Raw genomic sequence first — 27,212 nt, 5'->3', positions numbered from 1 at the left:
TCAGGAATGCTGGTTTTTGTCTATGGAACCTTGAAAAGAGGAGAGCCAAACCATTTCTGGCTCACAGATGATAAAAACGGCCGTGCAAGATTTTTACAGAGTGGAAAAACTGCTTCTAAATATCCTCTTGTTATTGGAAGTGAATACAACATTCCTTTTCTATTAAAATCTTATGATGATTTTGCCATTGGACATGTAAGTTAAGATATAAAATGGGATTATTTTTACATTGCTGCCAATCAATCCTCCTCTTGAGTTTTCATTTCTCAGCACCCTTATGTTTTCGCCTTGACATTTCAGAGACCAAGTCCCCCAGCATAAGAACCCAATTCACCTGAGTGGTTCTTAAATTTACAATAGGCTACCTAACACAAATCAGAATGAAGAAAAAGAATAGTTTAGTTCTCAATTTAATGCTTGTATTGGTAAAGGCTTAGGTAAATATAGAACAGTTTAAACTACTTACCTAGGAATAAGGTGAACATACCACTCAATGCCTTTTTTATGCTCTTTCCAAATATAATAATTGCTTTACTTGCACACTGAATCAGTAGAGTTGGTATTTGTTTAGCCTTATGTCACCTGATAAAAAAACATGTTAAGAAAACAATTCATACTTTAAAATATGTATAATGATCCTAGTTCTTATATTATCGAAGGGGAGAATCTTTATCATCAAGTCTTTCCACTAAAAATCCTTCTTTTTTCAGCTTAAAAGAAAATGTTTCCAAAACCCACGCTGCTGAGATTCAATGTTTAAGTCTTTTTAAATTGCCGCCCAATAAGTTCTATTATAGACAGTGTTCATGCCAGTCTTTTTAATACTTTTTTTTTTAAAGAGCAGTGGTGAAGGGCGAATATCAAAATATGAATGCTTAAGACTGGCATGAATTCTATCTATAAAAGAACTTATTAGGTGGCAATTTATAGCAGTAATTTAAAAAGACCTAAGCATTGAATCTCAGCAGTGTGGGTTTTGGAAAATTTTTCTTTTAAGCTGGAAAAAGAAGGATTTTTAGAGGAAAGACTTGATGATAAAGGTTCTCCCCTTGGATAATATGAGAACTAGGATCATTATACATATTTTAAAGTAAGAATTGTTTTTTTAAGATGTTTTTTTTTATCAGGTGACATAAGGCTAAACAAATACAGTAGAGTCATCTAGGCTATCATTGATTCCCTGCAAAGTTGTCCAAAGAGGTATAGAAGTATGTAAATATGGGAAACAATGATCAATCACCTTCATCTACAATCTTCAGTGATCCAGTCACTGGTGAATCTGTTGATGATGACAGGAGAAAGACAGTCATATCTAAGAAATTTCTCCATCATTCTTTGTAAATCCTGCTGCTCCTATGCAACCTAATCCATGCTGGTAGCCCCTTAACTGCAAATCAAACAGTTTGATGATTTGGACATTGCACCTGAACATGTTGAAAAGATTATACAGAATCTGTCTGTTGATAAAGCCCCTGATGATACCTTAAATTGCAGCTTGGAGCAAAAGTAACAATTTTCATCCCTGTAATGCTCTGTTATGACTTCTATGGGTTGTTTGCTAAATTTGGGTTGAGGACTCAACAGCTTCCCAGTTGTACAGGAACTCTTGCTGTAGCCATTCTTTGTCTATATTTTTCTTGAATGCACCTGTTGAAGCAGCAGCCACTGTATTTTCAGAGAGTAGATTCCTCAAGTTTGTTACTCGTTGGCTGAAAAAATGGCTTCTTTCTCAGACTAAGTAGCGTTTCTTGAAGATCTTTTTGGAATTACCTCTAGTCACAGAATTTTCTGGGGGGGGGGGAGGGGGTAAGGAGACAAGGGAGAACATTTTCGTAAATTATTTTGTGGGTCATTATCATGTCACCATGTTTCCTCCAGTATGCCAACTATTGGCCTATTTCAAATACTTTTATTCTTTTTTTTAAAGTTTTTTGTACAACTTTTTAACTTCACAGTGGTCTGCAATTTGGAAGGGATCATGTTCTTTTCAAACAAGTGATCCAGTGAAAACATATTTTTTTCAGTAATACTGACATCTGTTTTCTTGGGACAGTTGTAACTAAAGTCAGTATTGCCCACATGTTCCAAAATTTTAACCTTGCCATTCCCTAATCCTGATAGAATTCTGCTTGCCCAATGAAGAAATCTTTCTCATAGAACACAGCATAGAAGTCAGACAGTTTAATTAGGGGACCTGTGGTGTTCTTACAATTAAAATTGTCATTGCCCTCATGTTCACTATTCTGGCCTTCATCCCAGCTAAGATCACTAGAATTTATCACACAGTTTTTCTGGCAGTTTGTCTGATGTGGGATCAGATTGCTTGTCTAGATTCAGGGGTTCTTGTAACTTTTTTCCAGCTCCTTTTCCTTTATTCAGCTTCATTTTAGCTTTGTCAGATTTCTCTTTACTCATCCCTGAATCCCCAATATCTTAATCTTCTTTGTTGCTTGATTCAGCTAGTGATTTTATAGGAGCCTTGTTAAGTTTTGTTTGCTTTCCTGATATAGTACCAGTAGTGACAGCATTTTGCATCTGGTATTTTTCAAGGGTTCTTCTCTAGATTTATTTAGTTTGCCCAAAAATTCCACATCAAGGGATAGCAAGACTTGGGTGCAATTTGCTGGTAAACAAACTAAAGCGATATATTCTGTTTTGCAGACCTTGATCAGCTTGTAAAAAGTTAGTAGATCAAATTAAAGAATTGGAAGCAATCAGTTAAGACTAGATACTCAATAATTTTGCAGATGTTGCTAATAAATGAAGATTTTGCTAAAAAAATAAAATTTTGTTAAAATTTGGCCTGAAAATTTTTGGGAGACATGGGAAAAGGGTGCTGATCAAGATTTTGCCCTGGGTGCAAGAAAGGCCAGAACTGCCACTGCAAAAAATCAAAGTTACAGCTGAAAAGTTTGGCAATGACAACACTGAATACATGTGGGGAAACTTACACATGCACCACCATGTGTTCAAAGTAACCCCATTTTTTCCTGAAATGGGTGGGAGCTTTGAACAGCTTTTCTGATCTTGAACCATCAGAAGTAGCAAATCAATAATAGCCTGGTCTTAAACATTTAATATTTTTCTATTAGTTTAACAAATTAAAACTTCCTTGCACAGCCCCTCCCCCCTGATCATGTGCAAATATATATCCAAGTTATATATTCCCCATGCTTTTTCTAGTCTTCAATTTCATTACAGTTAGTTCAATTTACAGGTAAACTGGTGTAAACAGGAGTGAAACTTTAATGCTATCTAAAATAAGAAAAAAAAGTATCATCATTGAGGGTCCATAAAGGGCTTAAATTTGAATTTGCAAGTAAAGCAATTGTTATATTTAGAAGAACATAAAAAGGGCATTGACTGGTATGTTCAACTTATTCCTAGGTTAGTAATTAAACTGCTCCATATATACCAAAGTTTAGAGTTAAAGCTCTCCAGAAGAATACATGCTAGAAAAAAAGAGATAGTTTTAAGTTAATTTTATGTTATTAGGTTATTTTTATTTTAAGTATTATTTTTATGCTATTTTTATGTTATTTTTTATATTTTTGTTCATGTTTTTCACAATTTATCCCCATCACTCCTCTAGTGGTCTCATATATTCCTAGGCTATATAAAAAAAAACTAACCAAAAATATTATGGTGTTTTTTCTTTATTAATTAAAAAAACTTTTTCTACAAAATAAGTTTTTCAAAGAAAAGTAAAGAACTCCATTAAACAAATTAAGAGCAAAAATAAAATAAAATCAGCCACAATAACCACAAATCAGCATCAATAAATAAATGAAACCCAAAACAAACAGAAATTACAATAAATAACCAAGTCAAACTCAAAATGAGCAGAAATTAACATAAGTTGGGCGCAAAACCCATATGCCTTCCCAAGGCTAGAACAAGATTTGCACTTTACTGGAAAAATATAAAAGTTTTTAATATTATAACTTTAATAAATCAAATAATATTTACATTTTTATTACTAAATATCAGTATATGTATATTGAACTGACAATGCACATTCATTTGTATTTTATCATTAAAGTGCAAATTATGTTCTGGCCTTGGGAAGGCATAGGAGTTTTGCACCCAACTTATGTTAATTTATGCTCATTTTGAGTTTGACTTGGTTATTTATTGCAACCCTTACCCTAAGGTCATTCTCAAAGACCTAATTTCCAGAACTTTCTACTACGTTGAACAAAATGACTATCTGAAAATTTTGATTGGATGTGTTTGGAGGACTGGTGGGTGTGAGAGGGAGGTTAGTTACACTCCAATCACTTTCAACTATTACAAAGGGCAGTAGCCCTCTCAATTTCAAATTGAATGAGCCCCTTTTGAAGTTTTTCAACAACTCTATCTATAAAATCTTATATGCCCCTAGGGCATAAACTACAACCTTTGCCCTTGGGGCTTTTGGGGGTTTGTCATCCTTAAATACATCATTTCCAGAACTTTCAACTATGTTGAACAAAATGGCTATCTCTAAACTTTGATTGAATGTTTTTTGGGAAATGGTGGGCTTAAGAGGAGGGTTAATTACTCTCCACTCACTTTTGACTATTAAAAAGGGCAATTTCAATTTCCAATCAAATGCGCCCTTTTTGAAATTTCTAGAACAACTTTTGATATAAACTTTAATGCCCCCAGGGCATATATTACAACCCTTGCACTGAGGGCTCTGAGGGGGGTATCATCCTAAAAGACCTAATTTCCAGAACTTTCAACTATGTTGAAAAAAATGGATATCTCAAAATTTTGATTGGATGTGTTTGGGAAAATGGTGGGTATGAGAGGGGCGTTAGTTGCTATCCAATCACTTTCAACTATTAAAAAAGGCAATAGCCCTTTCAATTTCCAATTGAATGAGCCCTTTTGAAGTTTCTATGACAGCGCTTTCAACAAAAACTTTATATGCCCCTAGGACATAACTTACGACCCTTGCCCTGAGGGCTGTGGGGGGAGGGGTTATCATCCTTAAAGACCTAATTTCCAAAACTTTCAACTACGTCGAATAAAATGGTTATAAAAAATTTTTGATTGTATGTGTTTGGGAAAAAAGTGGGCGTGAGAGGGGGGTAGTTGCCCTCAAATCACTTTTGACTTTTAAAGGGTACTAGCCCTTTGAATTTCAAATTGAATGATCCCTTTTTCAAGTTTCTACAACAAAGATTTCAATAAAAACCTTAAATGCTCCCAGGGCATAGCTTATAATCCGTGCACTGAGGGTTGTGGGGGAGTGTCTGGGGAAAAGGTGGGCGTGAGAGGGGGGTTAGTTGCCCTCAAATCACTTTCGACTATTAAAAAGGGTACTAGCCCTTTGAATTTCAAATTAAATGAGCCCTTTTCAAAGCTTCTATCGCCAAGTTTTCAGTAAAAACCTTATCTCTATGTGTATCTATGTGTATTATCTGTTGTGTGTGTTGTCAATATGTGTGTGTTGTCTCTGTGTGTGTGTCGTCTCTGTGTGTTTGTTGTCTGTGTGTGTGTTGTCTCTCTGTGTGTGTGTTGTCTTTGTTTGTTTGTCGTCTCTGTGTGTGTGTTGTCTCTGTGAGTGTGTTGTCTCTGTGTGTGTTTTGTCTCTGCGTGTGTGTTGTCTCTCTGTGTGTCCTCCTCAAAATATGTTTTCTATCTGGAAATCAACTACGCTGAACAAAATGGCTATCTCAAAATATTGTTTGGATGTGTTTGGGGGAATGATGGGCGTGGATAGGGGCTAGTTGCCCTCCAATCACTTTTGACTATTAAGAAGGGCACTAGCTCATTGAATTTCCAATCAAATGAGCATTTTTTGAAGTTTCTATGACAACGCATTGTATAAGAACCTTATATGCCCCCGGGACATAGCTTAAAACCCTTGCCCTGAGGGTTGTGGGGGAGTGTCCTCCTCAAAAATATATTTTCAATCTGGAAATCAACTATACTGAACAAAATGGCTATCTCAAAATTTTGATTGGATGTATTGGGATAAATGCGGGTTGCATGGGGGGGGGGCTAAGTGCCTTCCAGCTCTTTTCGACTGTTAAAAATGGAACAAGCCACTCCAATTTCCAATCGAATGAGTCCTTTTCTAAGTTTCTATGACAACTCCTTTGATACAAAGTGCCCAGGTATGGAGAAAAAAACAAACAAAAAAAAACACATTGTGCCCACATTGATCTTTACTTAGGCAGCGCTGGCACGCTGCCTAGGATTGATTGGATATGTTTGGAGAAAAGATGGGCGGGAGAGGGGGGTTAGTTGCCTCCAAATCACTTTTGACTGTTAAAAAGGGAACTAGCCCTTTGAATTTCCAATTGAATGAGCCTGTTTTGAAATTTATACAACAACGTCTTCTATACAAACCTTAAAACCCTTATCCTGAGTGTTGAGGGGGAGTGTCCTCCTCCAAAACATATTTTCTATCTGGAAATCAACTACGCTGAACCAAATGGCTATCTCAAATATTGATTGGATGTGTTTGGAGAAAAGATGGGCGTGAGAGGGGGGTTAGTTGCCTTCAAACCACTTTCAACTATTAAAAAGGGCACTAGCCCTTTTCTACAACAAAGATTTCAATGAAAACCTTATATAACCCCAGGGCATAACTTATAACCCTTGCCCTGAAGACTGTGGGGAGAGTGTCCTTCTCAAAGGTATAATTTCCTGAACTTTGAACTGCATGGAACAAAACGGCTGTCTAAAAATCTTTATTGGATGTGTTTGGGGAAATGGTGGGCGTGGAAGGCCTGTTAGTTGCTTTCCAATCGCTTTCGACTATTAAAAAGGGCACTAGCCCTTTGAATTTCAAATCAAATGAACCCTTTTTCAAGCTTCTACAACCAAGATTTCAGTAAAAACCTTATCTCTATGTGTATTATCTCTTGTGTGTGTTGTCAATATGTGTGTGTTGTATCTGTGTGTGTTTTGTCTCTGCGTGTGTGTCGTCTCTCTGTGCGTTTGTTGTCTGTGTGTGTTTGTGTTGTCTCTGTGTGTTTGTTAACTCTGTGTGTGTGTTGTCTCTGGTTTGTGTTAGGTTAGGGGGTTTAGTTGCCCTCAAATCACTTTTGACTATTAAAAAAGGTACTAGCCCTTTGAATTTCAAATCAAATGTGCCCTTTTTCAAGTTTCTACTACAAAGATTTCAATAAAAACCTTATATGCCCCCAGGGCATAACTTATAATCCTTGCCCTGAGGGCTGTGGGGGAGTGTTCTCCTCAAAATAGGTTTTCTATCTGGAAATCAACTATGCTGAACAAAATGGCTATCTCAAAATATTGATTGGATGTGTTTGGGGGAATGATGGGCGTGGATGGGGGCTAGTTGCCCTCCAATTACTTTCGACTATTAAGAAGGGCACTAGCTCGTTCAATTTCCAATCAAATGAGCATTTTTTGAAGTTTCTATGACAATGCCTTGTATAAAAACCTTATATGCCCCCGGGGCATAACTTATAACCCTTGCCCTGAGGGTTATGGGGGAGTGTCCTCCTCAAAAATGTATTTTCGATCTGGAAATCAGCTACGCTGAACAAAACGGATATCTCAAAATTTTGATTTGATATGTTTGGGGGAATGATGGGCATGGGGGGAGGGGCTAGTTGCCCTCCAATCACTTTCGACTATTAAAAAGGACACTAGCCACTCCAATTTCCAATCGAATGAGCCCTTTTTGAAGTTTCTATGACAACTCCTTTGATACAAAGTGCCCAGGCATGGAGAATAAAACAAACAAAAAAAAACACATTGTGCCCACAGCATTCTTTACTTAGGCAGCGCTAGCGCGCTGCCTAGGATTGATTGGATATGTTTGGAGAAAAGATGGGTGTGAGAGGGGGGTTAGTTGCCTCCAAATCACTTTTGACTATTAAAAAGGGCACTAGCCCTTTGAATTTCCAATTGAATGAGCCTGTTTTGAAGTTTATACAACAATGCCTTCTATACAAACTTTAAAACCCTTATCCTGAGTGTTGAGGGGGAGTGTCCTCCTCCAAATCATATTTTCTATCTGGAAATCAACTACGCTGAACCAAATGGCTATCTCAAATATTGATTGGATGTGTTTGGGGAAAAGGTGGGCGTGAGAGGGGGGTTAGTTGCCCTCAAATCACTTTCTACTATTAAAAAGGGCACTAGCCCTTTGAATTTCCAATTGAATGAGGCCTTCTTCAAGTTTCTACGACAAAGATTTCAATAAAAACCTTAAATCCCCTAGGGCATAACTTATAACCCTTGCTCTGAAGACTGTGGGGGGAGTGTTCTGCTCAAAGGTATAACTTTCTCAACTTTAAACTGCGTGGAACAAAATGGCTGTCTCAAAATCTTTATTGGATGTGTTTGGGGAAATGGTGGGCGTGGAAGGGGTGTTAGTTGCTTTCCAATCACTTTCGACTATTAAAAAGGGCATTAGCCATTTTGGCTAATGCCCTGGGCATTAGCCCCCTGGGCATAATTTATAACCCTTGTCCTGAGGGCTGTGGGGGGGGGGGTGTCATCCTCAAAGACCTAATTTCCAGAACTTAAAACTACGTTGAATATAATGGCTATCTCAAAGATTTGATTAGATATGTTTGGGGAAAAGGTGGGCGTGAGAGGCAGGTTAGTTGCCCTCTAATCACTTTTGACTATTTAAAAGGACACTAGCCCTTTGAATTTCGAATCAAATGAGTTTCTACGACATTTTTTAATGTTTCTCCGACAAAGTTTTATATAAGAACCCTTATATGCCCCCAGGGCATAATTTACAAACCTTGCCCTAAGGGTTTGCCCTAAGGGGGACTGTTCTCAAAAACATAATTTCTATCTGGAAATAAACAATACTGAACAAAATGGCTATCTCAAAATTTTGAATGGATGTGTTTCGGGAAATGGTGGGCTTGGAAGGGGTGTTAGTTAACGTCGAATCGCTTTCGACTATTAAAAAGGGCATAAGCCACTCCAATTTCCAATTGAATGAGTGCTTTTCGAAGTTTCTACTACAACTTCTTTGATATAAAGTGCCCTGCTCTAAAGTAAAAAAAAAAAAAAATAATACATTGTGCCAAAATCGTTCTTATGTGCCCTCTGGGCATAACTTAAAACCCTTGCCCTGAGGACTGTGGGGGAGTGTCTTCCTCTTTACTTAGTCCCCGTTTCTTGTCTTGTTCTCGAGTGTCCCCGTTCTTTACTTATGCAGCCTGATCGCACTGCCCATGATTTATGCAACAACTTTCTATATAAACCTTATATGCCCCCAGGGCATAACTTACAACCCTTGCATTGAGGGCTCTGAGGGGTTATCATCCTAAAAGACCTAATTTCCAGAACGTTCAACTGAGTTGAACAAAATGGGTATCTCAAAATTTTGATTGGATGTGTTTTGGAAAATGGTGGGCATGAGAGGGGCATTAGTCGCTATCCAATCACTTTCAACTATTAAAAAAGGCACTAGTCCTTTCAATTTCCGATTGAATGAGCCCTTTGATGTTTCTACGACAACGTTGTCAATTAAAACTTTATATGCCCCAGGGCATAACTTACAACCCTTGCACTGAGGGCTCTGAGGGGGTTATCATCCTAAAAGACCTAATTTGAAGAACTTTCAACTACTTTGAAATTTTAATTCCATTTTTAATTTTTTATTTTAATTCAATGTGTTTGGGAAAACGGTGGCCGTGAGAGGGGTGTTAGTTGCTATCCAATCACTTTCAACTATTAAAAAAGGCACTAGCCCTTTCAATTTCCAATTGAATGAGTACTTTTTAAGTTTCTACGACAACACTTTCAATAAAAACTTTATATGCCCCCAGGGCATAACTTACCACCCGAGCCCTGACGGCTTTGGGGGGAGGTGTTGTCATCCTTGAAGATCTAATTTACAAAACTTTCAACTACGTTGAACAAAATGGCTATCTAAAAATTTTGATTGGATCTGTTTGGGGAAAAGCTTGGCCTAAGAGGGGGGTTAGTTGCCCTAAAATCACTTTCGACTATTAAAATGGGTGCTAGCTCTATGAATTTCAAATCGAATGAGCCCTTTTTCAAGTTTCTACGACAAAGATTTCAATAAAAACCTTATATGCCCCCAGGGCATAACTTTTAATCCTTGCCCTGAGGGTTGTGGGGGAGTGTCCTCCTCAAAAATATATTTTCTATCTGGAAATCAACTACGCTGAACAAAATGGCTATCTCAAAATTTTGATTGGATATGCTTGGGGGAATGATGAAATGGCTGAACAAATGGGGGAGCGGGGGGGGGGATAGTTGCCCTCCAATCACTTTCGACTATTAAAAAGGGCATTAACCCTTTGAATTTCCAATTGAGTGAGCTTTGTTTGAAGTTTCTACAACAACGCCTTCTTTAAAATCCTTATATGCCCCCAGGATATAATTTAAAACCCTTGCCCTAAGGGCTGTGGGGGAGTGTCTTCCTCAAAAACATATTTCTATTTGGAAATTAACTACGCTGAACAAAAGGGCTATTTCAAAATTTTGATTGGATGTGTTTGGGGAAATGATGGGCGTGGGGGGGGGGGTAGGAGCCCTCCAATCACATTTGACTATTTAAAAGGGCATTAGCTCTTGGAATTTCCAATCGAATGAACATTTTTTGAAGTTTCTACAACAACGCCTTCTATAAAAACCTTATATTCCCCCAGGGCATAACTTAAAACCCTTGCCCTGAGGGTTTTGGGGGAGTCTCCTCCTCAAAAACATATTTTCTATTTGGAAATCAACTACGCTTAACAAAATGGCTATCTCAAAATTTTGATTGGATGTGTTTGGGGGAAAGATGGGCTTGGGGGGGCTAGTTGCCCTCCAAGCACTTTCGACTATTAAAAAGGGTACTAGCCCTTTGAATTTACAATTGAATGAGCCTGTTTTGAAGTTTTAACAACAACGCCTTCTATAAAAACCTTATATGCCCCCAGGGCATAACTTAAAACCCTTGCTCTTAGGGTTGTGGGGGAGTGTCCTCCTCAAAAACATATTTTCTATATGGAAATCAACTATGCTTAACAAAATGGCTATCTCAAAATTTTGATTGGATATGTTTGGGGGGAATGATGGGAGTGGGGGGGGGCTAGTTGTCCCCCAATCACTTTTGACTATTAAAAAGGACACTAGCCACTCCAATTTCTAATCGAATGAGCCCTTTTCGTAGTTTCAACGACAACTCCTTCGATACGAAGTGCCCAGGTATGGGAAAAAACCAAACAAAAAACACGCATTGTGCCCACATCGTTCTTTACTTAGGCAGCGCTAGCGCGTTGCCTATGATGACATGCACCCAGTATAAGCTAATCATATATCCTTGTTTTCCCCATTTTGATGTGTTTTGAATCAATTTAATCTTTTTTTTTTACATAGCATAGGACTATATGAGACTATGAGAGGGGGCTAGGGTTGAATTGTCAGAAACATAAATAAAACAATGAAAATGACATAAAATTAGCAATCTGGAGTGTCTCTCTTTTTGTTCTAGCATGTCTCCTTCTGAAAAGCTGCTGTTCTAGACCTTTCCCTCTTTTCATCTGGGATAATCACTACTGTTGCAATTGTGTTTATGGTAAATATCTAATGGTTAGCCTCTGCTGAAGGAAACAGGCTATACCAATAAAAGTAATACCATAAGATTTCTTATTGTGTGGTATTTCCAAATATCTTGATTGCTTATCTGACAATCCTCCCTCCCTCTTAGGGTCTAAGGTATAGCCCTAGGAATATATTGAAACAATACAACTCTTGCTCTATATATGCATCACGTTTTCTTCATTTCTTATCCACTTTTGAAAATTATTTTATTCCAAGCTGTATTTTTCTCACTCAAGCAAAACTAGATTTTATCAGAGTTGAGGACTCAGGAATCAATTTTAACCAAAAAGAATGTTGTCATCACAAGACTTAATACAACAAGGAAATATGTTATCTATGCCATATCTGGGACCATCAGAGAGAAAGGTTGCTAGGGTGCATTACCAGAAAAGCAACCTTGGTGTCTGGAAAAATCCCATATTTTATTCCCTTGGAATATGGCTGGCAGCATCTTTGAGGGTGACCATCTGTGGGGACAATTTGCCAATCTTTGGGGATTGAGCAGAACCTATTAGAGTGCTGAGAGCAGGGGTGGCAGGCAAGGGGACTTCCATATTTTATGTTTACAGACTAACTGGTGTACACTGGGATCGTCCATATCGCTAGCAAGTGCGATTTAAGGTAATTTTAAGGTAAGAGTGGGGGCCATAAAATGTGTTTTCAGGATAATCCAGTTCCTGACAATCAAAGAGCTATTTCAAGAGAGACAACTAGGAGCTACCTATAATAGTACGACTCGCCTCATAAACAGACACAAAAGAAAGAGGGCTAAATGGTCTTGACTGAAAGGCCCTTTTTTGCCTAGCTGAAGGAGAAGCCTCTAATCTGTTCAAATTTTTGGCATTATTAGAACCAGTAAAACTTGAATCTGTTCACAATAAAGTAGTGAGGTAAATTAAAAGACAAAACATTTGTCCTGGCTAACAGAATGCTACTACTACTACTACTAACAACTCACAGCAGCACCAGACAGTCTGAGGCCAACACAGCTACGCACGCTCCTCGTCCATCGCAATCTATTCAACGCCTCCCTTTTTAAACCCGCCCACGAAGTTCCCATTTCCTTTAAATCTTTCTTTATGACGTCCTCCCACCCCAGACGGGGACGACCTGCTTTCCGTTTAGCCCTAGATGGTTGGCCCAAAAGAACAATCTTCGGCAATCTGTCATCCTTCATCTGCACAACGTGCCCTAACGACCTCAACCTTTCTTTCATTATAGCCCTAGAGAGCGGTATTGAACCACATTTTTCGTATAGCCTATTGTTTGAAATACGGTCAATCAGCCGGGCACCCAGAACAATCCTTAAGCAATTTCTCTGGAAAACATCTAGCAAATCTTCATCCGCTTTTCGGAGCGTCCATGCTTCAGAGCCATATTTGACCACTGTCATCACTGTAGCTTCTAATATTCTAATCTTGGTTTGCAGACTTATCTTCCTATTTTTCCAGACTTTTTTTTTAACTGTGAAAAAACACCCTGAGCCTTGGCTATTCTATTTTTAACATCTTGACTACTCCCACCATCTTTAGTAATAATACTACCAAGGTAAGTGAAGCTGCCCACCTGATCAATCTTTTCATTACCCAACGTCACCTTTTCATCTTCACTTATTCCTAGCCTTAGTGACTTAGTCTTCCTAACATTAATTTTCAAACCTATTCTAGCACCCTGAACTCGCAAAACCTCTAAAAATTTAATCATTTTGCTCAGACTTTCATCTAGGATGCTAAAATCAAGTCCAGGAGAGTGTTTCCTCCCCATTTGATTATGTTGTCTTCCATTGCCTTGCCTGTGTTCCTTAACATAAAGTCCATCAAAATAATCCATATAAAGGGGGATAGAACACAACCCTGCTTAATTCGTGATTTAATACAAAACCAGCTGCTAACCTCATTTCCTACATTAACCGCAGCAGTGTTATTCTCGTACATAGCACTAATTACTTTAATGTATTTGCCTGGTATACCATACAAGGATAAAACCTTTACTTAAGCTCTTCTATCAACAGAATCGAACGCTTGCTCATAATCTATAAAACTGAGGACCAAAGGTGTTTGCAAACTCAGGCACTTCTCAATTATTAGCCAAAGAGTGAAAATTTGGTCGAAACATCCTCTACCTTTTCTAAAACCGCACTGCTCTTCTCTTAAAACTTTGTCTACGGCATCTCTCAGTCTAAAAAATATCATATTACTAAGTAATTTGCTACCTACAGAGACCAAACTAATGCCTCGATAATTACCATACTCACTTTTATCACTTTTCTTATGAAGTGGCTTAATTAAGGTTTTCCTAAAATCGTTAGGTACTTCCCCTTTTTCAAAAATCATATTCATAATCTTCAATAACTTATTTCTAACCTCAGAGCCACCATATTTAAGAAACTCATTTATCACCCTATCAGCACCTGGAGCCTTATTATTCTTTAATCCTTTTAGTACTGTTGCTAATTCCTCCTCACAAAACAAATCTTCCTTCACATCCAAGGTATCACAAACTTTTTCATTTTCCTCACTTTAGCTTTTTCCTTATCGCTAATTGCGACCCCATTCCTTTCTTTAACTGGGACAAGTCCGGATTGACTACTACCTCTCAATTTATTAACATGCCAGTACAATATTTTATTATTATGCCGTCTAGCTGCATCTTGCAGATCCTCGACAATTTTATCCATGGCCTCCACTTCACACCTCCTTAGTTCATATTTGAATACCTTCTCCACTTTCTTTACATTCCTTTTGTTTTCATACGATCTATCACTAAGATAATTCTTGCACGAGTCCTTTCTCCTTTCTGTTAAACATAAAGGTTTTTTACGAATATTCTTGGTTGCAGTCCTAGCTTTCTTCCCTAAGGCCCCTTCTGCAACTTCACAAATTATTTTTCTAAAATGTTTCCAACCATCTTCTACATTGTCAAATTTTAAACTATCAATCTTAGTATTCAACTTGTTCCTGGAAAGTTTCTCTCAAATTCTCATACTGGAGTCTACCAACATCATAACTTCCCGGGAGGTAATTACCATTCCGATATTTCAGTTTTAAATTAACCCTAGGAACTGCTGGATGGAGATCTTTAGTTTTAACATTAATAACAGCACCCCTATATACCCTAGTGTCTTGTATTGATCCTGCCAGTCTTCGGTTTCCTATAACATAATCAATAAGGTTTGCTGTCTTACCATCACGTGAATACCATGTTAACTTATGAGCCATTTTATGACCAAACACCTTATTGGTTATAACTAGTTTGTTTTAACTACACACTGGCAAAAGTCTGTATCCCTTTCTGATCTCTTGTCATAAGCCAAATTTACAATGGCTAGTATATCATCTATCCCTATTTCTAACAACCTGGGCGTTAAAATTTTCGAATAATATTAACAGATTTCTTCGTGGAACCCTGTCTATTTGGTCCTGTAACTGTAAGTAAAATTCATCTGAGTCACTAGTATCTCCGTCAGTCGGTTCTACAGGGGCGCATACTACTATAACTGATACCCTGAACTTTCTAGTCATAAAATGAGCAATTAGTATTCTATTATGAGTAACTTCCCATCCTAAACAAGACTTACCAGCTTCCTCACTCATCATGAGCCCTTATCCCTGTCTATGTACCCCATCCTTCGTGCCCAAATAAGCAAATTCGGTATCACCTAATTTCAGGGTTCCTACCCCTTGGATATGAGTTTCTGAAACTCCTATTAAGTCTAGCTTGAATTGTCTGAATTTGTCAGTCAGAATTCCGTTACAAAAATCATTTTTTAATGCCGTAGTATTCCATGTTCCAAAAGTCATGTTCTCTAAGTCGTTGAAATCACTTCTGCCTCATGAACAACAGTGATCCCAGAACCCAATGGAAGACGGGGATCACACATATTCTAAAATCTACACCGAAGTCCTTAAGCCGACTTAGAACCGGACAGCAAGAAGTCCCTGGGACCTCCATGAATGGAGGCTTTGTGCAATCCCGGGCCCATCTTGGTCACAACATGGTTTCCAGTACTTGGCGATGCTCTTCTATCTACAAAAGTCGAAATACTGCACAGACAGTCTCAAGCCTATTTCCTCCGACTTATTATATGTTCTTGCCTACAAGTAGTATGCTACTACGGGGAGGCAACCCATAATAGGTTACTTAGCTAGGAAGAGGTTTTTCAGCCCAAAGACGCCCATCAAAACATACCAAGCCCAGACGAATTGTCCATTAGTCAGAATCCCGTGCGAATGCTGTGTCGTTTACTAGGCTATAATTTCCTCGAGTGGCGCCACTCCTCAAATGGGAATAGAGTTGACCGCAAGGTCCTCAGTCTTGCAGGTACCCCGAAACGGTCGAGGCAGCCATTCATTTCAAATTTTGTCCAAATTTTAAGTTTTTTTTAAATATCATGGGTATGAAGTTAAGAGATAAATCACTGAAGATTATAATATGATTTTGAAAAAGCAGAAGTACCTAGCAATTTCAGGATAACTTTAATTAAACCTCTCTATAAGGTAGGTGATAAGAGTGAATGTGGTAATTATAAGAGCATTGGCTTGGTTTTTATAGTAAGCAAATTACTTAATACAATGAACTTTTTAGACTTGCATATGCTATAGACAAAGCTAAAGAGAAGAACATTGTGGTTTTACAATGAGGAGAGGATGTTTTGACCAAGTTTTCACTCTTAGATTAATAATCGAGAAGTGCCTGGATCATCAGACCCCTTTACTCTTCAGTTTTATAGCATATAAACAAGTGCTTGATTCAGCTGATGGAAGAACTTTAGAAAAGATCCTATTCTTGTATGGTATACCAGATAAATACATTAAAGTGATGAGTGATATGCAGGCTGGGATCAAATAGGTGTGGGGCATGATTGGATTTTTTTTGCAGAGCTCTCTATATATTACATAAAATTCAAATTCAGTATATATAGATGTTAAAAATATAAAATAGCTTATTGAATATAAATTTACATCACCAATTATGAATACATGAACTTATATATTTCTAAGTTTTTCTTCTATAGCCTAAACCTAAAATAGTTTGAAAATCAAATATCCTTACATCTTCACTTTCAATTGACATAATTGCTAGACAATTTAATCTATCCGGATTCATAGTCAATCACAGACCGTTTTTTTTAATTATTTTTAGGCTGGAAAATGATCTCTCTTCAGAAGCTCACAGAAAAAAAATGAATGTGAATTGTCAGTTTAATATATATATACTGATATTTATTAATCAGAATGTTAATAATATTTTATTTATTAAAGTTATGAAAGTAAAAACATTTGAATTTTATTCAGTAAAGGGCAAATTATGTTCTGGCCTTGGGAAGGCATAGGGGTTTTGAGCCCTACTCTTGTTAATTTAAGGAAATTAACCCTAAATAGGACTGTTTTTTCCTGGCTGAGTGTAAGTTTCACTTGGTTTGCTTCATCCTCGATTTTTCGCATTACTGTTAGGATTGGGTCTAGCTGTATGCTCTGTGAGAGAAGTTTGAGGAAGAGGGTGGAGAGATCGTCAGCGAATCTGTAGCGTACCATAATTTCGCGCAAAAGTTTGTTGATCACAATAAGGAAGGCTAAAGGCCCTGACTTCGACCCTTGTGCTGCACCACAGGTCAGCTCCCTGATGTTTGACGTTTCGCCATTGGGATGTTGTACTTTCTGTTTGCGGTTCGTCAGGAAACTGCCAACCATTCGCAAAACAATTTGTTTCGATCCAAGGTAAGTTGCCTCGTCGATAACAACTGAGTGGTCGAGTAAGTCGAACGCTTTCACGAAGTCCGCGATGATGCAGTCAATATAAACACCGTGAATCTCCAGATGCTCCAGGATGTCTCTGATGAGGCGGATCAGGTAATGCACAGTACTATGACCTGGACGAAAATCGTACTGCCGAGGATCAAGATTTTCACTAATATCTTCGAAAAGCCATTTGAAGACAATTCCTTCCAGGACTTTTGAGAAAATCGATGTCTTTGAGATGGTTCTTAAGTCATTTGCAGATTCGACGGATGATTTTTTCGGTATAGGAATGGCCACCGCAGTTTTGAATCGTGTCGGGAAGGTTCCCTCATTCAGCCATTGGTTTACTATGATAGTACACGGTACCACAAGCTCGTTATTGCATGCTTTGATCAGTTTGATCGGCAGTTATCCAGGAAATGAGGCCTTGGATGCGTCCAGTTTTAAGAAAGCGGTCTGGATGGTTTCTGCTTCAATGACAGGATTTCAGTAATGCTTTGAAGGTCTAGAAGTGATTTAATACTAGAGTATTTTGTACAGATTTTAGAAAAGTTTTCGTTAATCGCGTTAGCGGTAAGTTTGTCCCCGTTTTCGTTTATTAGTTCAGCGTTTTTCTGCTTTCGGGCAAAAAAGTTTTGAACCACGCTATGACAGTTTTTAGAATTTGAAGATAGAAGCTTCTGTAATGTCAAGCGGCCGTGCTGCTTCCTTGCATACTTTATCTTTCTCACCACTATATTTCGCAACTTGTTGGACTCTGCTGTGTTAGAGGTGTACAAATTATCCCGCCTTAGGATAAGCTCTTTTATATCTGGCGTGATCCAGGGTTTCGTTTAATTTCCTACTACCCGTTTCTTTTCTGGAAAATGCTCTTCGAACATTTTCTGAAGTTGTTCACAGAAGGCATTTGTCATGTCTTCAGCGGACGGTAGTCTGTAAATATGGGTCCAGTTCTGTAATGTTAGCTTTCCCTTGAAGGCGGGGATTTGTTCATCCCTGATCGGTCGATAGGTTACTGTTTGTTTAATTACCTTACGCCGTGACGAATGCGTCGGTCTCCAGGTCACTGTTAGGTGATCACTTAAGCCAATGCTTGCTGTGATTTCTGGCTCTTTGTAGTACTGTTCGAGGTTAGTGAAGACCATGTTAAGTAGGCTACTGCTGCGGGTTGGAGACTTCACCACTTTTTTCAGTGATAGGCTGGACTCTATCCAGGAAGGCTTGATATCATTGAAATCTCCGCATATCACAATACCGGCAAAGGGAAATTTACTCCGGAGGTGGCCGACGGAGTATTGTAGGTAGTTGACTACACTCTTCCGGAATGGGGCTTTGGGTGGGTAGTAGACGACTCCAAAGATTAGGGATGACACTCCCCTTGGTAGGAAGCGCGGTCTTATCCAGACCCATAGCACTTCGAGTTCTGGGGATTTGGGTATTGGAGGATCGATTATTTGGCTGGGCGTATCGTTCCGGCAGATTAGACCAACTCCTCCACCGTGGCTGATTTCTTCTTTTTTTCGTCTGCTGACTTCCGAGGTAATAAGTATGCATTGTAACCATCGAGGCTGAGTATACTGCTATTTGTTAGCCAAGTTTCAGTAAGACAGGCCACATCGATCTGTTTACCTCGCATTAAGATGTCCAGTTCCTCGATTTTGTTTGTTATTGACCGGACGTTCGACAGCAATATAGAGGGAAATTCTGGATTCCGCTTTAATCTTGATTTCCTTTTTACAGGATCAGAGGTTTGGGTCCTTATCGCGTGGTAATTACTTGTCTGTGCCGGCGGAGGGACTTTCTTGTAATACATCATCCAGGACTGATGTTCATTATCACTTGGTAGGTATGAAGGAGCGTTTGCTGTTTGTGGTAGAGTTGAAGTTAGACTTGGAGGTGGTGGGTTCAGGCGGTAAAGGTTGAGTATGGATCGTTGTAGCAGGTCGTGTTTTTCAGTTTCTACACCAGCGTTTCTAGCAGAGTGGTGGGAGATACGGTAGGTCGGTAAGTATGGGTGTGATTTGTTCTGGAAGTCCTTTGCTCTTGGTAAGTACGATTTGGATGGTGGTGATTGGGTTTTGTGTTCTTCGTACCACTCGTTCTTCTCTCTCCTGGTCCTCCTCTCTTCTGGTTGACGGTTGAGGGTCTTAAGCAGGTCCATGGTTTTGATGATTCTGGTTTATGGTTGGTGTTTGCTATGCCAGAGAATCCACTGTTGTAGAAAACGTGAATCTGGAAGTGATTGTAGTTGTTGACTGTCGATGGGTGATGATTCGGGTGCATATCGTTTTTTGAACTTGTTTGTTCTGTGTCCGTTCTCGTTTTCTGGTGGTTTAGTGTTGGTTTGATTGGGTGAAAGAAGTTGCATCGTTGTCCTTTGATGCAACGGCCGTCCGCAAATCTCTTACATTTTTCAGGATGCATTTTTTTGCATTTTGCTGACTTGGCGTTTTGGCAACCATCTTGCGCGTTGTTATTTACACTAACTGGAGGAGTCTAAACTATATTATATACACGACACTGATTGACCCATCTGCAGTGACTTTTTTTATAATAAATGCACTCAGTTTGAGTATTTTGGAATGCTCTGACAGGTTGACTGAGTACAATGACTGATCTGTCTTGTTCTGCTCCCCTCGTGCCTTCTTCAATGTCAGGATTTCTGAGTGGAAATTGGCCTGAGTTGCTGGGCCCTTCTGCTGCTGGTGCTCCTGGAGTCGGACTGACTAATCGCAGGACATTTCGGACACTAATAGTCTCATGAGGATCAGTCATCGTACTCGCATTCTTCTTTTCAGGCTGGACCAGGGATCGGTTTTTAAGTTGCGATTGATTGTTCTTTAGAAGCATTTCCGTCATTTCAAGTATTTGTTGCTTGTATACCGTGTTGGAAGCAGAAAGCTGCGCAGTCAACGCCCTTTGATCGAGAATGGTCTGATCCTGCTGCTCAATTCTTCCTGTAAGAGCGTTAATCATTGCAAATTCCAGAGAGTCTTCTGGGTTACGAACGGAGGTATCAATATTAAGACTAGAGCAGTTGAAGCTTGCTATGACCGAGACACCGTTTTTGAAAGGCGTTTCCGCAAGTTGAGTATCGAACTTTGGGGGGTGGTGAATTACGGACGATAAGAGACGGTTTTCGTCCGCTAAAGCCGGTTTCCTTGAACGGGCCTGTAGAACCTCGTAGGGCGTTGTTCCTGCGTCATCCCACAACATCGAACTTGCTGCCAGAGGGGAGGCTCTTGGACATTCTGATTTAATACATTTGTATTAAATCAGGAGTTAATCAGGGTTGTGTTCTAGCCCCTTTATATGGATTGTTTTGATGGACTTTGTATTAAGGAGCACAGGGAAGGTAATGGGAGACCACGGAATCAATTGGAGAGGAAAAAGTCTCCTGGACTTGGATTATTCTGATCATTTAAGCATCCTAGAGGAAAGTGTGAGCAAAATGAATTTAGAGGTTTTGCGAGTTCAGGGTACTAGAATATGTTTGAAAATTATTATTAAGAAGACTAAATAACTAAGACTAGGGATAAGTTAAGGTGAAAAGGTGACATTAGGTAATGAAAAGATTGATCAAGTTGGCAGCTTCACTTCCCTTGGTAGTATTATTAGTAAAGATGGTGGGAGCAGTGAAGATGTTAAAAGTTGGATAGCCAAGGCTCAGGGTGTTTGTTCTAAGTTAAAAAAAAGTCTGGAAGAATAGGAAGGTAAGTCTGCAAACAAAGACTGGAATATTAGAAGCTACAGTGATGACAGTAGTCAAATATGGCTCTGAAGCATGGGCGCTTCGAAAAGCGGATAAAGATTTGCTAGATGTTTTCCAGAGAAATTGCTTAAGGATTGTTCTGGGTACTCGGCTGACTGACCGTATTTCAAACACTAGGCTATATGAAAAATGTGGTTCAATACCGCTCTCTAGGGCTATAATGAAAGAAAGGTTGAGATGGCTAGGGCGCGTTGCGCGGATGAAGGATGAAAAATTGCCGAAGATTGTCCTTTTCGGCCAACCGTCTAGGGCTAAACAGAAAACAGGTCGTCCTCGTCTTGGGTGGAAGGACGTCATAAAGAAAGATTTAAAGGAAATTGGAACTTCATGGGAGGGTGTAAAAAGAGAGGCTTTGAATAGATTGGGATGGAGGAGGAGCGTGCATAGCTGTGTTGGCCTCAGGTGGCTTGGTAATGCGGTGAGTTGTTAGTAGTAGTAGTAGTTATTGTGATATTGCTTTGTCACCCAATTGACAATCTACATGATCATAGTTCATTTCGATTTAGTTCAGCATTCACCTAAATATTCCTTGAAAGCTTCACCTTAATACCCTTAGCTTGTATAGTAGCAATAGTTGTAGTAGCAGTAGTAGCATTAGTAGCAGTATGCACATTGCATCTTTTTTTTTTAACATCCCCTTCAATAAATGATGAAATTTTTAACTTAACACCACCAACCGGTCCTGAAGCATTGTTTATACGTCCTCTTGACAACCTATGTGAGCATAGTGTGTTTTGATTTATTTCAATACAGTTACAATTTTGACCAAAAATTTTGCCTTAATACTCTTAGATTTATTAATAATATTAGTAGCATCAGTAGTTATAGTAGGAATTTTCATCTTAATGCCCTTAACCTTACAAGTAGGTGCGATAGAAGTAGTAAATGGAGCAATAGTAACAGCAGTAGTAGAACTAGTAAATGTTGCAGTAGCAGTTGTATTTAGTAGTAGTGTGGAAATATTGCCTTTTGGTCAATTGATCATCCCCTTTAGGCTTTCTCTGAAAGTTCCAACTTAATACACAAACCAATTCTTAAGATACGCTATTTTGATAATATAAATGCACATAGTCTCTTTTGTTGGTTCCAATTTCCCATCAATATTTTCTCAAATTTTACCTTGTTAGACTAGTACTATTATCACAGTAGTTTCGGTGGTAGTAAAAGTAGCTACAGTGTTAGTCTTGTATTAGCAGTAGCAGTAGTAGTACTATTAGCGGTAGTAGATGTCCATATTGCATTTTGGTCAGTTTAACATCTTTTTCATGACGACCTGGAAGTTTTACCTTGACATGTTAAGCTATTCCAAAAATGTTGTTGATGTGCACTTTTGACACCCTTTTGACGCCCTTTTCACCTTAATACTCTAAAATTTACAAGTTGTTAGTAGTTATTAGTAGTCACTAGTAGTGTTAGTAGTGAGGGGAAGTGAGGATGTCTCACTTCCCCTGCGCTTTTTAATAATTCAGTCATTCCAGCTCAAAGCTCTATTGAGTCAACCTGTATTTATGGGAGTTTAGACATCTCTTTACTTGCGTATACTGATGATTTCCGAAATCTGAGTCGCACTTTCTCTGGTTGTGAGAGCACCTTTTGAAGTTAAAACTAGAATATCAGCAGATTGGTTTAAGTTTTAATGTGGATAACACTGTAGCTGTCGGTTTCAATCTCAAATGATACTCTGATAAATCCCTCCAACTTACTAAAACTTGTATCGACCTTTCTAAAAGTCTTATTTACCTGGGAATGCCAATTGGAAATTCAATAAAGGAAACTATTAAGCATGTCATTTAAAATCTTGAAAAAAAGACAAGGTTAGCTTATGCGTCACTTGTCTCTAACATTACAAACCTTAGTCGTTTCTATCTTTCTAAACCTTATAATAGTCTAACTGTGCCTTATCTTCTTGCTCTGTCTCATATTTGGCAACTTTTTCCTGTTTCAAAAAAAAACTTGCTCACCGTATTTATATTAAATTTGCTAAGTTCTTTTTAAATATGCCCCCTTGGACTGGTAAATCTTTTTTGTCCCAAAAGTTTAAGCTTATTTTCCCTTCGACAATTATTGATAAAAGAGTAAAAGATTTTAAATCTTCCGCCATTAAACTAAATCATGATTGGTCCTCTTTATTTTTATGAGTTTTTTTTTATGTCTGTTGATTTATGTCTTATCTTGTGATTATGTCTATGATTATTATGATTGTAAAAACTACTTATTTTTGTTCAGTGTATAAGTTTTCTTGTCTTTTTTCTTTTGTTTCTCTTATGTACTCTGTCATTTTGGGGACTGGCGCCCTTTTTTGTTTTGACAGGTTATAAATAAATTGAATTGAATTGAATATTACCTTTCTGTCAATTGATCTTCCCCTTTAAGTATTCTCCGAAATATTCAACTTAATACCCAACTCAATTCTTTAGATATGCCCTTTCGATAATCTAAATGTGCAAAGCGCATTTTGATTTAGTTCAAATTCCCCCTCAATATTTTGTCAAATTTTTCACCTTCATACGCGTAGCCTTAATTGTACTAGTATCATAATAGTAGAAGTAGCAATAGGAACAGTAGTATCAGTAATAGTGTATAATTATTAGTGGTAACAGTAGCAGTAGCAGTATTAATAACAGTAGTAACAGTTACATTTTGCCTTTTGGTCAACTGAACATCCCATTCATGATGCCCCTGAAGTTTCCTCTTGGTGTGATAAGCCGTTCCAAAAATTTTGCTGATACACCCATATCAGCAATCTGTATACACATAGTATGTTTTGATTTAGTGTCAATTTCCCCTGAACGTTTCCTCAGATTAATTAAAAAAAACATTTTCCACAAAATAGGTTTTTCAAAGAAAAGTAGAGAGCTATATTAAAGCGAAAATGAGCAAAAATAAAGTCAAATAATCTACCAAGCGTGAAACTACCACAATACAAATGAAAAAATACAAATGAATGTGCATTGTCAGTTTAATATACATATACTGATATTTAGTAATCAAAATGTTAATATTATTTGATTTATTAAAGTTGTAAAAGTAAAAACATTTATATTTTTTTCAGTAAAGTGCAAATTATGTTCTGGCCTTGGGAAGACTTAGGGGTTTTGAGCCCAACTTATGTTAATTTCTGCTCGTTTTGACTTTGACTTGGTTATTTAGTGTAATTTCTGTTCGTTTTGGGTTTCATTTATTTATCGATGCTGATTTGTGGTAGTTTCATGTTTGGTAGATTATTTGATTTTATTTTTGCTCATTTTTTGTTTAATGGAGTTCTTTACCTTTCTTTGAAAAACTTATTTTGTGGAAAAAGTTTTTAATTAATTTCTGTTCGTTTTATATTGACATAGTTATTTCAGAGAAAAAGAAAATAATACTTTAAATCTTATTGTTTTTTTAAGAATTTATAGTTTTGCTTGCTATTTGTATGGTGGAGAAAATTTTTCAGTAATTTTTAGAAGCATACACCCTTTTAAAAATCTGGACACAAATAGTAGTGTTTAATTTAGTTTCATACCTCCTCTACTTGACCTGAAATGGAGAACTTGATACCATTCGCAAAAAAAATCTGTTTTATTTTTTTGACAGATTGGATACACTTACGCTATTTTGATTTGGTTAAATTTTAAGAGAAGAATTAGCCCCGAAAGTTTAAACATAATACCCTCAGCCGTTCTTGGGATACTGCTGAGATGCCTTATTGGGAATTAGCATTAACAAAGTGCATTTTGATTTCATCTTAAGGTAACATTTTATTTTTGAACATAAAGGCAAATGGGAAGGTAGGCGTGGGAGGGGGATTAGTTCCCCTCCAATCACTTTCGACTATTAAAAGGGGCATCAGCCCTTTCTATTTTCAATCAAATGAGCCCTTTTCGAAATTTTTACGACAACTCCTTCGATATTAAGTGCCCTGGTCTAAATAACAACAGCAACAAAAAAATAATACATTATACCCACATCGATCTTTACTATAAAAATGTCAAGCCTTCCAATAACTTTCGACTATTAAAAAGGGCACTAGGCATATCGATTTCCAATTGAATGAACCCTTTTTGAGTTTCTACGACAACACTTTCTATAAACACTTTATATGCCCCCAGGGCATAAATTACAACCGTTACCCTAAGGGCTCTGAGGGTGGTTGTCATCCTCTAAGACCTAATTTCCAGAACTTTCAACTACGTTAAACAAAATGGCTATCTCAAAATTTTGATTGGATGTGTCTGGGAAAATGGTGAGCACCAGCGGGGCGTTAGTCGCTCTCCAATCACTTTCAACTATTACAAAAGTCACTAACCCTTTCAATTTCTAATCAAATGAGCCCTTTTGAAGTTTCTACGACAACGCTTTCAATAAAAACCTTATTTGCCTCCAGGGCATAACTTACAACCCTGGCCCTGAGGGATGGGGGGGGGGGTTCATCCTCAAAGACGTAATTTCCAGAACTTTCTGCAATGTTGAACAAAATGCATATCTGAAAATTTTGATTGGATGTGTTTGGGGGAATGGTGGGCGTGAGAGGGGGGTTAGTTACCCTCCACTCACTTTCATCTATTAAAAAGAGCTCTAGCCCTCTCAATTTCCAATTGAATGAGCCCCTTTTGGGGCTCTGCCCTGGGGGTTCTGGGGGGTTTGTCATCCTTAAATACACAATTTCAAGGACTTTCAACTACGTTGAACAAAATGGCTATATCTAAACTTTGATTGAATGTGTTTGGGGAAATGATGGGCGTGAGAGGGGGGTTAATTACTCTCCACTCACTTTCGACTATTAAAAAGGGCAATTTCAATTTCCAATCAAATGAGCCCCTTATGAAATTTCTACAACAACTTTCTATATAAACCTTATAGGCCCCCAGGGCATAACTTATAACCCTTGCCCTGAAGACTGTCGGGGGAGTGTCCTGCTCAAACGTATAATTTCCTGAACTTTATACTGCGTGGAACAAAATGACTATCTCGAAATTTTAATTGGATATATTGGGGAAATGGTGGGTGTGGAAGGGGTGTTAGTTGCCTTCCAGTCACTTTTGACTGTTAAAAAGGGCACTAGCCATTTCAATTTCCAATCGAATGAGCCTTTTTTAAAGTTTCTAGGACAACGTGTTCTATAAAAATCTTATATGCCCCCAGGGCATAACTCACAACCCTTGCCCTGAGGGCTGTGGAGGAGTGTCCTCCTCAAAAACATATTTTCTGTCTGGAAATCAACTACGCTGAACAAAATGGCTATCTACAAATTTTGATTGGGTGTGTTTCGGGAAATGGTGGGCGTCGAAGGGGTTTTAGTTGCCTTCCAATCACTTTTGACCATTAAAAAGGGCACAAGCCACTCCAATTTCCAATTGAATGAGCCCTTTTCGAAGTTTCAACGACAACTTCTTCAATACGAAGTGCCCTGCTCTAAAGGAAAAAAAATAATACATTGTGCCAACATCGTTCTTATAAGCCCTCAGGGCATAACTTAAAACCCTTGCCCCGAGGGTTGTGGGGGAGCGTCCTCAAAAAAATATTTTCTATCTGGAAATCAACCACGCTGAATAAATGGCTATCTCCAAATATTGATTGGATGTGTTTGGCGGATAATGGGCTTGGAGGGGGGGGGCTTATTGCCCTCCAATCACTTTCGACTATGAAAAGGGCATTAGCCACTCCAATTTCCAATCGAATTAGCCCTTTTCAAAGTTTCTACGACAACTCCTTCGATACGAAGTGCCCGGGTATGGAAAAAAAATACATTGTGCCAACATCGTTCTTTACTTAGGCAGCGCTATTGCGCTGCCTATAAAAAATGTCTAGCGTTCCAATCACTTTCGACTATTAAAAAGGTCACTAGACCTTTCGATTTCCAATCGAATGAACCCTTTTTGAGTTTCTACGACAACGCTTTCTATAAACACCTTATATGCCCCCAGGGCATGAATTACAACCCTTACCCTAAGGGCTGTGAGGGGGGGGGTTGTCATCCTCAAAGACCTAATTTCCAGAACTTTCAACTGCGTTAAATAAAATGGCTATCTCAAATTTTTGATTGGATGTGTTTGGGGAAATGGTGGGCGTGAGAGGGGCGTTAGTTGCCCTCCAATTACTTTCAACTATTAAAAAAGGCATTAGCCCTTTCAATTTCCAATCAAATGAGTCCTTTTGAAGTTCGAACG

The 27,212-nt window shown here is 38.3% G+C and overlaps 1 protein-coding gene across 2 annotated transcripts in view; it reads left to right on the top strand.

Moving 5' to 3' along the window:
• Positions 1-27,212, top strand: part of LOC148956644 (putative gamma-glutamylcyclotransferase CG2811) — a 64,068-nt gene continuing 36,856 nt past the window's right edge. For both annotated transcript variants that reach the window (XM_089086450.1, XM_089086443.1), the window contains exon 1: positions 1-195. In XM_089086450.1, coding sequence (XP_088942576.1) covers positions 7-195 — 189 coding nt within the window. In that variant the 5' untranslated portion in view covers positions 1-6. The remainder of the gene's footprint in view (positions 196-27,212) is intronic.

Source organism: Artemia sp. Qi Xiang Cuo, chromosome 1 (assembly GCF_049724085.1).
Source record: "Artemia sp. Qi Xiang Cuo chromosome 1, ASM4972408v1, whole genome shotgun sequence".
Classification (NCBI taxonomy): domain Eukaryota; kingdom Metazoa; phylum Arthropoda; class Branchiopoda; order Anostraca; family Artemiidae; genus Artemia; species Artemia sp. Qi Xiang Cuo.
The sequence above is the reverse complement of the archived record's forward strand: the minus strand, read 5'-3'. Positions and strand labels throughout refer to the sequence as shown.